Genomic DNA, 12,554 nt, shown 5'->3' on the forward strand with positions numbered 1-12,554 from the left:
GAATATCATCGAAAATCTATGGGATGATTTGAAGCAGGCTGTCCATGCTTGGCAGCCATCAAATTGAACTGAACTGGAGAGATTTTGTATGGAAGAATGGTCAATAATACTTCCATCCAGAATCCAGACACTCATCAAAGGCGGAGGACAGCGTCTAGAGGCTCAACTAAGTATTGATGTCATATCTCTGTTGGGGTACCTAAATTTATTCACCTGACTAATTTTGTTATAATGCATATTGCATATTTTCTGTTAATCCAATAAACTTAATGTCAGTGCTGAAATACTACTGTTTCCATAAGGCATGTCATATATTAAAAATCAGTTGCTACTTTGAACACTCAGCCAATGAGAAAAAAAAATTCAAAGAATTTAGAGGGGTTCCCAAACTTTTTCATATGACTCTATATGTAAGGCAGGATCCATTCCTGGAAAGGCACACAGTATAGTCTGGTGGCAAAGACATTGACATTAAACCCCAAGGTTACTAGTTCAGGACTTACTTCCAACTTATTGTTTTAACTGTGATTCGTCATCTTCTTTCTCTTCATCTTTTCCTAATCCTATGTAGGGTCGATGGTCTTGATCAACTGTCTCCAAACAGCTCAGTCCTGCACACCTTCTTTTTTGTTTTTTGTTCTGTATCTGAATGTGTTTTGGCTTATGAGGTGTATGATACATTACCACCATCCATGAAGTTTGTATTCTTGCATATACCTTTACACATCACATTGTGATGAACGAATCACAGCCTCTCCAGATGTCCACTGCTAATGATTTGTATTAATGCTATTAAATAATTTTGTATTCTTTTTGTTATTGGTGTTACTATTTACTTTATTAATGTCTGAAAGTTATTGAAGTGTTGAAGAATCTTAAAATAACCAATAAAATATCATCAAGAGCCATTTTATACCATGATGATAACTTCATCTCTTTGTCAAAAGATAAACGCCATCAACACTACAGTGAATACTGCTCTTGGTATCTCCTACAAAACAAATACATAGTTCCTAACTTGGGTTTACATTTTAGAATTGACATAATTACCCCCAACTTTTCAAGCAATATGTTACATTAAACTTTTTTGTCCAGACTGATAGGAGTTGTAGATAAATAATCTAACATGCAGTAAAGGTGTTTGCAATATTCAGCTTTATTTTGCATCCAAAAAAATAAAACAATAAAATTGTGGTGCTATTCTGAAATACAGAGACCCATAAATAGCTGTTTGACCACTCTATGTAATAAAGTATGAGCATGTTAGTTCATTATGAGCTTGCTGTTTCTTATGTTCCAGCAGGTAATAAGCAATAGCACTACTTATAAAAACTGTGTATTTAATATTTGAAAATAATCAAAAGAAGCATATACAGTTAGGTCCATAAATATTTGGAAAGAGACAACTTTTTGCTAATTTTGGTTCTGTATATTACCACAATGAATTTTAAATGAAACAACTCTGATGCATTTGAAGTGCAGACTTTCAGCTTTAATTCAGTGGGTTGAACAAAACGATTGCATAAAAATGTGAGGCAACTAAAGCATTTTTTTAACACAATCCCTTCATTTCATGGGCTCAAAAGTAATTGGACAATTGACTCAAAGGGTATTTCATGGGCATATGTGGGAAAGTCCGTTGTTATGTCATTATCAATTAAGCAGATAAGTGGCCTGGAGTTGATTTGAGGTGCGGTGCTTGCATGTGGAAGATTTTGCTGTGAACAGACAACATGCGGTCAAAGGAGCTCTCCATGCAGGTGAAAGAAGCCATCCTTAAGCTGCAAAAACAGAAAAAATCCATCCAAGAAATTGCTACAATATTACGAGTGGCAAAATCTACAGTTTGGTACATCCTGAGAAAGAAAGCAAGCACTGGTGAACTCAGCAACGCAAAAAGACCTGGACGTCCACAGACAACAGTGGTGGATGATCGCAGAATCATTTCCATGGTGAAGAGAAACTCCTTCACAACAGCCAACCAAGTGAACAACACCCTCTAGGGGATAGGCGTATCGATATCCAAGTCTACCATAAAGAGTAGACTGCATGAAAGTAAATACAGAGGGTGCCACTCATAAGCCTCAAGAATAGAAAGGCTAGATTGGACTTTGCTAAAGAACATCTAAAAAAAGCCAGCACAGTTCTGGAAAAACATTCTTTGGACAGATGAAACCATGATCAACCTCTACCAGAATGATGGCAAGAAAAAAAGTGTGGAGAAGGTGTGGAACAACTCATTATCCAAAGCATACAACATAATCTGTAAAACACGGTGGAGGCAGTGTGATGGCTTGGGCGTGCATGGCTGCCAGTGGCACTGGGACACTAGTGTTTATTGATGATGTGACACAGGACAGAAGCAGCTGAATGAATTCTGAGGTGTTCAGAGACATACTGTCTGCTCAAATCCAGCTAAATGAAGTCAAATTGATTGGGCGTCATTTCATGATACAGATGAACAATGACCCAAAATACAGCGAAAGCAACCCAGAAGTTTATTAAAGCAAAGAAGTGGAAAATTCTTGAATGGACAAGTCAGTCACCTGATCTTAACCTAATTGAGCATGCATTTCACTTGTTGAAGACTAAACTTCAGACAGAAAGGCCCACAAACAAATGGCAACTAAAAGCCGCTGCAGCAAAGGCCTGGCAGAGCATTAAAAAGGAGGAAACCCAGCATCTGGTGATGTCCAGGAGTTCAAGACTTCAGGCTGTCCTTGCCAGCAATGGGTTTTCAACCAAGTATTAGAAATGAACATTTTATTTCCAGTCATTTAATTTGTCCAATTACTTTTGAGCCCCTGAAATAAAGGGATTGTGTTGAAAAAATACTTTAGTTCCCTCACATTTTTATGCAATCTTTTTTTTTTCAACCCACTGAATTAAAGCTGAAAGTCTGCACTTCAACTGTATCTGAGTTGTTTCATTTAAAATTCATTGTGGTAATGTACAGAACCAAAATTAGCAAAAAGTTGTCTCTGTCCAAATATTTATGGACCTAATTGTAGTTGCTTTACTCAAGAAGAGGGATAACTGAGTTCAAGAATCATGATAATGGCACCCAAGAGTGAAGGTGCATTGTGTGATGATCAGACATGTAATGAAGACTTTTCTTAAAACTGACTAAAAATATTTTTGTGGATTTAGTAGCCCACAGTAAATAGATGCATTAAAATTGTTTGCACTATTCACCTTAAATGAGTCAAAAACTAAACCCACAAATAAAACCATTGTGCATCCAATTGTTTGCCTGCATTTTATATACAGCCTAGTCTTGATTAATGTGAATGTTTTTTAATTTTATTAACACTTTTTTTTTCTATTAATGCAAGTATCTTTTCCACAATTAACAGATAATTAGTTTTCTTGCATGTTAACACTTAGGCCATATAATATGCATGCTGGACTCTTTTTATGCTCTGTTGTATTTTGCCTTATTCGTAAACAAAGTTAACTGTGTAATAATACCAGACTGCAATGTTACCAATGTATTTTAGTTGTTCAGTCAATGAGTACATTAAGAAATTCTCTGAATATGGAAAATATCATTGTAATATTGTTTACTTAACTACCTGCATGCAGACTTAATTGGAAGAATTCCAGCCCACTTTCTGTTAATGCAATAGAGAGCTCTTTATCTCAAAATGGAGAAAATCAGCTCTCATCATCATTCATTCTAAACTAACCATTGCAGGATGTCCTGAAGCTTTTTGTTTTATTTTTTGCAGGATAATATAAAAAGAATGATTTCTGATGAGACTCTGTAACTACACAGTTCTTTCTCTTTCTCTTCATTGGGTGATTAATGAGTGTTCATTTTCACAAAGTGCCTTTAGAAAATATTGTACTTGATATATTTTCATTTGATTGGGTTTTGCTCTGTTGTTCTATTTTGTTTCTTAAATAAAAAAAAATAAATAAATCTTTCAGATCATAAAAAATTAGCAAATGAGGGTAAACTATTTTCATTATTTCGTTAGCTGTACCAATATAAGTCTTCAGTTACGTGGACTAGGTGTTTTTTCCAGAAATTCCTTTGTATATTTGTCTGTAGAATTACAGTGTGTGGATATACTTCCTTTTAACTTCTTTTGATTTCATTCTTTTTTTATCTCGGTTCAGCTTTCTATTTTCAGATTTAAATGATTCAAGGTCATAAGTCTTATGAAAGCAAGACATACCTTTTACATTAGAAATAAACCTGGTTGCTCTTCACTAAACACAAAAATGGACAATTAGTAGCATTTTTAAGGCACTGGAATATGTGCTAATAAATTGGTTTAACAAACATACACACGCACAAATCAAGAGGGCTTCAAGCCTTTTTCTATAATAATAAACATCCTCCAAACACAAATGAGTGAAGGAAAGACTAAAAGCAGAGCATTGCAATGGCATGCTACTGTATCAAACAAATAATAAGAGATACAAATATCAATGCAAAGAAAATAAAGGAAAATTAGAAGTGCAAAAAAAAGAGCAAAACAAGCTTTTAAACATAATATTAGTACAATTTTTGTTTTTTGTTTTTTTCCTGTTACAAGACCATAAATGTTGGCCTACACATATTTCAATGCAAGTTATGTTTCAGTCAACAAAATACACTCTCAGTTCATAATGTCATTAAGCACAGCATGACTATGATTGACCAAACAGATTAAGTGGCATAATGAGTATAGTCAGCAAGATCAAATGTTTCAAACCAAGAATAGTCTGTGCAAGCATGTTGCTGTTAAGCTTTAAACAAGCACGCATTTCGAGAGATTTGTTCATGTTGCAATAATGTCCATTGTGCAGATAGCCACTGAGTGAAAACATTCGCTTGATGAACGCCTGTAATGCAGGTGCACAGACGAGGTCCTCGGCCACTGGCACCAGCAGGCTGTATGTTGACGATTCCTACTGCCAGTGCTGAAGCAGTGGCGTGCGGTGAGGTTTATGGCTGGTAGAGCACTGACTCTTTCAGAGTCAGAGTTACAAATACAGGTAAAATTCCATTACAACGAACTTCCAGGGACCTAAAAAATATTTAGTTGTAATGAGATTCTGTATTTGTTGCTATAGTGCTTCCTTTAACTTGCGTCCTGGTGTCTGCAATCATTTCAATAGCTTCTTTTATGTTAATTTTAATCTTCTACTGTCTACAAGTTTTGCTGACAAGAATTTTTCTCAGTTTTTCCTTGTGATAATACACTTTTAGGATGCAAGTGATGCCCAAATCCAATGGCTGAAGCACTGGTTTGCAATTGGGTGGGAGAAATTCAACGTGAAGCATGTTGTGAGTAGCACAGTTTTCAATCAGAAGCTGAATCATCCTTTTCTTCTCCACCCAATGGGAATGTCATGCTGAAGTGCGTCCCGAAGCGTGATTACCGCGTCTGTATAAGATTGTTCGTTGCTGGGGCACGGCAACAGCAGGCTCACATCAGTGCAGTGAGGCGCCACAGAAGCATATCCTAAAGGATTGGGGTCGCACTATAAGGCCCTGTTTTACACCCCAAAACACGAGGCTGTGTCTCAGAACATTAGCAAAACCAGCTTTATTCAGCTTGAATCAGGAACAGCAGGGTTATTTATTGTAGCGGGATCTGCCACTATCCTATACTCGGACACAGCAGTTAGTCAGGGTCGTGGCCAGGTCAGTGACAAAGTAATCCTGTTCCCTGCATTTACAATGTTCCTTGCATCACCCATCGACTTTGCTTTGGTGGAGAGATGCAGCAGAGCTGTGAGCCTGCTGTTCCCCCGGCAACATATAAACAGTTTTCCACAGACATAGTGATCGCACTTCAGGACGCTCTTTGGCGCGTTGTCCAGTTGGGGGGAGGTCCCAAGAGAGTTTAGAAACCTCACATTTTCTTGAATGAGGGCCACTTTTATAGGAAAATGTCTTGAACGAGCATCGCTGAACAACATAAAAACAGCTTTTTCAACGTCCTGAAATGCAGCAGTTCATATACATTTGCAACCGAAGATTTTTCTTCTTTTTTTTTTTGCTTGGACTTTCAAGATAGTTGACAGTGTTGATGGCAAAATTCCAAATTCACTGGCAACATCTTTTCTTTTTGCCACAATCGAGAGCTGCAGAAATTTGAAGTTCTCTTTTTGTCCCAAATATGAACTGTTATTGTTTTTTCGTGTCTGCAGTTTCTATAGGAAGGTGACTATGAGTTAAATTCCACTGAGTGTTTTTCAAATTTTGATGAGCAATAAGCAAAAGGTACCACTGAAAACCACCGAAAACAAAAACAGCAAAAAAACAGTACGAGCAAAGTTGGAAGAAAGATTGTTTATTTTAAAAAAAAAGTTTCTGTTTGGGGATCGTTGTGCACAACTGAGCTGCGACCACAGATCTAACTGCTGTGTGGATGATTTATTCAGGCATTTCAAGGTTTTTTGGGCACTTGGGCAATGATTTTGACTATAAAAATGTTTAAAATTATTTGAATCATACAGAAAACAAATTTATAGCACAGTCTAGTGCTCTAGTGCAGGACACTAGGTGGCAGCTCCCCTGGATGGTAACTGTACCCTGGATTCCCACAGGGCATCACGGGACTTGTGAAGCCTGTCTGGATTTAGTATTTTGTAATTAATTAGGATAGAATTGAGGGTGTAGAGGTAATTGAACCACTTAGGTCAAGTGACCATAATATAATACAATTTTCATTGTTTTGGTAGGGTGGAAATGCTAAGACTAAAACTGTTGGTTTAACTTTGGTAGGACAAACTTTGAGCAGGGGGTTATGATGCTAGGAGCTCCATCAGAATTGTCTGACATTAAGAGTGGTATTCCACAGGGGTCAGTGGTAGGGCTGCTGCTATGTTTAATATATATAAATGATTTGGATATGAATGATAGTAACTTGTTCGTTAAGTTTGCAGTTGAAACCAAACTAGGTGAATTGGCAGATATTGCCTATGTGGTAGATGAAATTTAATTTAAGCAAATGTAAAGTGTTACACATAGGAAGAAAAAAATATTAGGTTTGAATACACAATGGGAGGTCGAAAATACACTTTATGAGAAGGATTTAGGAGTCTAGTAAAGTCAACACTATGAATTTCCAGACATGTGTTCAGAAGCCATTAAGGAGGCTAACAGACTGTCAGGTTATATAGCGCCCTGATGTGTGGAGTACAAGTCACAGGAGGTTCTGCTCAAGCTTTAGAACACACTGGTGAGGCCTCATCTGGAGTCCTGGGTGCAGTTTTGGTCTCCATGTAAGGACATAGAAGCGCTAGAAAATGTCCATAGAAGAGTGACTAGGCTGATTCCAGGGTTATGAGTTATGAGAAAAGATTAAAAGAGCGGAGCCTTTTCAGTTTAATCAAAGGGAGATTAAGAAGAGACATGACTGAAGTGTGTAAAATTATGAAGGGAATTACTACAGCAGATCGAGACTGTGACTTAAACATGAGTTCATCAAGAACACATGGACACATTTGGAAAACTTGTTAAGGGTAAATTTTACACAAATATTAGGAGGTTTTTCTTTACATAGAGAAATACAAACACCTGGAATAAGTTACAAAGTAATGGTGTAGACAGTAGGACTTTAGGGACTTTCAAAACTCTACTTGATGTTATTTTAGGAGAATTCATTGGATAGGACTGGTGAGCTTTGGTGGGCTGAATGGCCTGTTCTCATCTAGATTGTTGTAATGTTTTAATATGTCTTATTAGTGTCTGACTGTGAATTATGGACCTTGTTCCAGAACTCTGGGATCCTGGTGATTGTCTAAGCTTTCAATAATCTCTCAAACTTTCTGATACAATTTTACTTTATTTTTAAACTTCTTTGGAAATAATGTTTTTAATTTTTTTTTGTCTTTATTTTAAGTAAGTTTGGTTGCCACCTATTTCTTTTTAACACAAAAGGGTGTGTAAAGTTTTACTAGTAGCAGGCCATCCATTCCAAACAGTTTTGTATATTAAAAAAAAATTGTAAATTATACCAGCAAAAAAGAAAATCTAAGCATTCGAGATTCAGGCTGCAATATGCAGATGAGTGCAAAATTAACTTGAGCAGCAAAAACAATGGATTATTATGTATTTTTTTTTTTTTTTTAATTTGGAGATTGGATCTTACAAAGATTTGTGATTTATTTGCTGATCTTTTTATTTTGGGTAAATAATTTCATTTCTTCCAGTAAACCTGGACAATAGTTAGGCTTGGGCATGTACAGTATGTGACATCTTAAATTTAATGTGAACTGTTACCCATAGGAAGTGAAAATATTAAATATAATTACACAGCAGTGGGTTTGGGCCTTGAAATACTTTCATATAAAGAGCTTGTAGTTCTTAACCAAACAAGGTGTAGAAGCACTTCGTAATTAAAGAAACAAAGACTCTTCAAAACATATTTTTTTAAATTCTTCAGTTATAACTTTTTACTGTTTCATTGATACAATTAATGACATAATTCAAAGAACAGTATTCAGTTTTAATAATAATTATTAACATGTGTGAAAAAAATTATTTCTGACTGAAATCTTTGAATGACATCCCCTTGAAGAAAAGAGTTATGGCTCAGACATAAATGAATCCTTGAGTAACCACCAGTAAATTGATAATAAATATAAATACTTTATTTGATTGGCTCCAGCAGACCCCCGTGACTCTGTAGTTAGGATATAGCGGGTTGGCTGATGGATGGATATTTGCTTGCCTGTTTGTTTGTTTATAAATAAGAATAATTGTGATTGGAAACCGGTTGGTCTCAGGAAAGCAGTCAAATTTGGAGGACTGAGTCAAGTTATCTGCTGTTCATGAAATTAGCATAATTGGAGAAATAATACCAAAGTAATTCAAAATAATTTTTATTTTTATTTTATTTTTATTTCAGTTACTAGTTATTGATTTTTCTTTTGGTATACCTTGTATCATTATTTGTCCTGACCAGTTACATGAACAATTCAACATTTTTTAGCCATTGTATCTATAAAGAAATATACTGACCAGGTGTATGGTGCATCTATTTCTTTTATTTGCCGAAAGCTTTATTTTCTGTAGTAATAAAGCGCCAATCATATGTGTAGATGAAATTTAATGTGGCACTTCATTAACTTGAGTGCATACTGATTAAAAGTGAGTCCATATATTTAAGCACCCTATTTTAATTTTCTGAGTGAACTGTACTGCAATATATGCTGAAAGTAGACATCCTTAATTTCTTTAATTTCAGATGGGATGCTGTGTTTAACTACTTTTATTTTCATTTCATAGATCAGTTATGAGACTTGGTTCATATTCATTTTATAGAATTAGTTCTGAGAAAAATGTGTATATGATATACAAGGGTAGGACAAAATCAAAAGGTCTGATGTTTGTCACAGTATTAAGTAACGATCAAAACAAAATCCTGGACAATATTTTGGGATTTTATAAATACAGTTGCAGTCAGAAATTTACATACACTTAGGGAGATTTCTTAAAAACTCACTTTATTACCCTTCCAAAGATGTTGTACTGACATACTAGAATTTTGGCATATTGTTTAAGACATCTGCTTTCTGTAGCTTAAAGGAAATTTTTTCCAACAATGTTCAAAGATGGACTGTTTCACTTTGTATTCATTATATCAGAATTCTAATGGGTCACAAGTTTACATACACTTTGTTAACTGTGCCTTTAAACATTTTCGGGAATTTTCCAAGCTGATGTCAAGCCATTAGGCAATTAGACAGTTAGCTTCTGATAGCCAATTAGCCTAATGAGAAAGGCGCTATATAAAAATGTGGTTGTTGTTGTTAATAATAATAATATTATAAGAGTCAACATGTGGATATATGTTAAAGCCTACCATCAAACTCACTGTCTCTTCTGACTTCGACTTCAACTTCTGACTTCAGCTGTATGGACTTAATGGAGTATTTCACTTTATTAACACTAGAATTACCAGAGCCTACGAAAAAACTCATAAATCCGTTCCACCTTAAATTGCTTCTTAAAATCATTCACAGCTCTCCATCAGCGTCTTTTGTCATCTAAATATGCTGATAAAATCAGGCTGCACGCAGCCGGCTATTCCATCCCCCCACTGACTTAGAACGTGCACAAACTTCTCTCAGCTCATGCCTTGATTGATTTTCTGGGAGTGAAGTGGAGTTTTAGAGTGGTAATAATAAATCGTCGTTTGGAACACACGCATTTCATGTCTGTTCCGTTTCTACAGTAATCTGTGTAAACACATTGTTAAAACAGAAATGTTTTTATATTCTAGTAGTAGATGACAAAATGTAGGCATAAACTATATAATGTATGAAGCCTGAAGTCCAAATATCAAATAAATATTTTTTTAACAACAGCTTTTATTCAAAAATATAACTGCAGAAACAAAAAGGCTCTGGTAATTCTAGTGTTAAATGGCTTTATCACAGTTTTATTCTTACAGTATGAAAATTTTATTTATATACTCATCTGTTTTTTTTTTTGAAAATTTTATTTATATACTCATCTGTTTTTTTTTTTGTTTTTTTTTAACTTGACAATGATCCTTTTAATGTTTTAAATGAACTTATGTTTCCCCTTAATCTCCTTTTAATTCTTTTTCACTTGTGTTATTAGTGTCATAATTATAATGGCATAATTGTTATTGAAATTATATTAGTAATCAAAGCAACAAAGATGCAATTCTCATAAGATTTAATAGTCTTGAAGCCAAAATTTTTAAAATGTTTAACATGCATCATGTTTTCTTTTACAAAAGGCAAAACAACAGACATTTCTCTTTCCAAATATATTTCCTACAAAAGATGTGGCACATGAGCCAGGCTCAATGGATGAAATCCAGGATAAGTTCTTGGAAGATGAACGACAGAGACAGAAACCAGACCCCAGACGGGGAGGCATCACAGATTGGTTTGGTTTTTAAGAAAGTGATTGTCTTTGTAGTAGTAATTATGTATTGATTTTATGCCCAAGACAATGCAAAATTATTTTGTGCGTTAAGGAACTTCCTCCTTAAAAATATTGTCAGTTTTAGCAATACCATTTAGGATTTATGTGAATTTAATTTAAATGAAATTCAGCTACAGATGTGAAGATATAACTGTAAATGTACATAAACCTTCAGTACATTGGCACCTGTTCAATTTTTATGAATAATCTATCAAGCATTCTTTTTTGTCAATAAAATTACAGCAAGTTTGCAAGATTACAGTTGTGTATAAGTATTTATGTTTGTTGTTCTTCCATTTTTAATAATTTTCTAGCATTAACTTTGGTTATTAATTTGCCTTATTTACTAGATTACTGTCTTTTGTTTCTGTTCTTCCAGTGTTACCTTTACTCTCTGGTGTACAGTAGTCACTATTTCTGTATAAAACTCTGCATGCTTCCTTTTCAACAGGCGCTTCTACTTTAAGCAGTAGGGTATCAGGCTGTTTATAAGAAAATTAACCATTTTAAATGAATACCATTTTGTTTTTGAGCGGTTATTTCTTCTACCTTGTACCTCTAGGTTTGAATCTTGGTGCACTTACTTTGCATGTTGCTTTTGTGTGTGCATGGATTTTTTCAGAGTGCTCATCCTGAAAGATGTGAAGATTAAGTTAATTGGCAAATATGAATTGGCCTTTTAAAGCAGTGTATTAAATGAGACCCAATTAGGGTTAGTTTCCATGTGACATTTGATACTATTACTCTGACTCTGTAAATGCTTGTAGTAGAATTAGTCCAGAAAACAGGTAGGTGGACTTAATTTTGGTTCAAAAAGGGACATTTTAAAAGATGAACATAATCTTATTGAATCAATGAGCTTTGTTTTGGCAGTATGCCAGAGAGCAAGTGCAGTTACCTTTTTGGTTGGTTTTCAACAGTATTGTTTTCAAATGTCATACTTGCTTTGCAACATTTTACCTGTTTTTTCACATTCACCTTTGAATAAAGTCAAGTATAGAAGCAGTCTACAAATGCAAAGCTCTGCATAGATATTGCATCTGTTTTCCCAAAAGCAAAATCACACTATGAATGGAGAAACTGTTCATGGTATTCAGTAGTTCTAATAACCATTTACTGTAAGGCAGTGGTGTCAAACTCCTATTATGGAGGGCTAGATTGGCTGCAGGTTTTCATTGCAGCCACTTTCCTAATTGCTACTGTGGCTCCATTATTCCAACAGCAATATATCTGCATATTGCCACACTGTGACAGTGACAGCCAAGTTGGAACTTTTTCTTTCTTTTTAATTTTCTTGCTTTTTGTAGTCATCCTGGTGTATATCCAGTCCAAAATATATATTTACATATCTACATATTTATGTATTTATTCAAAATGCTTCTGTAAAAATCCAGATTTCCCCCCTGGAGACAAGTAAAGTTTTATCTGTCTGTCTGTCTAAATCCTGTAGTACTGTAAAATCCTGCTGACAGAGAAACTACACCACAAAGGTTGCAATGGTAGTGCAATGTTTTGCAAACTTGCCTTTCAACCAAGAAATCCGGATGCAATCCCATTACATTAAACCTTTTTTTTTTTTGTTTTTTCTTACATATTTCTTCCCCATAGTCCCATGCTTCCTCAGATAGGAACATATTATATTGTT

At 35.0% G+C, this 12,554-nt stretch overlaps 1 protein-coding gene across 2 annotated transcripts in view; it reads left to right on the top strand.

The window, feature by feature from the left end:
- Positions 1 to 11,168, top strand: part of mrpl23 (mitochondrial ribosomal protein L23) — a 117,820-nt gene extending 106,652 nt beyond the window's left edge. For both annotated transcript variants that reach the window (XM_039744535.1, XM_039744542.1), the window contains exon 5: positions 10,719 to 11,168. In XM_039744535.1, coding sequence (XP_039600469.1) covers positions 10,719 to 10,883 — 165 coding nt within the window. In that variant the 3' untranslated portion in view covers positions 10,884 to 11,168. The remainder of the gene's footprint in view (positions 1 to 10,718) is intronic.
- The last annotated feature ends 1,386 nt before the right edge of the window (positions 11,169 to 12,554 follow it).

Source organism: Polypterus senegalus, chromosome 1, assembly GCF_016835505.1.
Source record: "Polypterus senegalus isolate Bchr_013 chromosome 1, ASM1683550v1, whole genome shotgun sequence".
Taxonomy (NCBI): Eukaryota; Metazoa; Chordata; class Cladistia; order Polypteriformes; family Polypteridae; genus Polypterus; species Polypterus senegalus.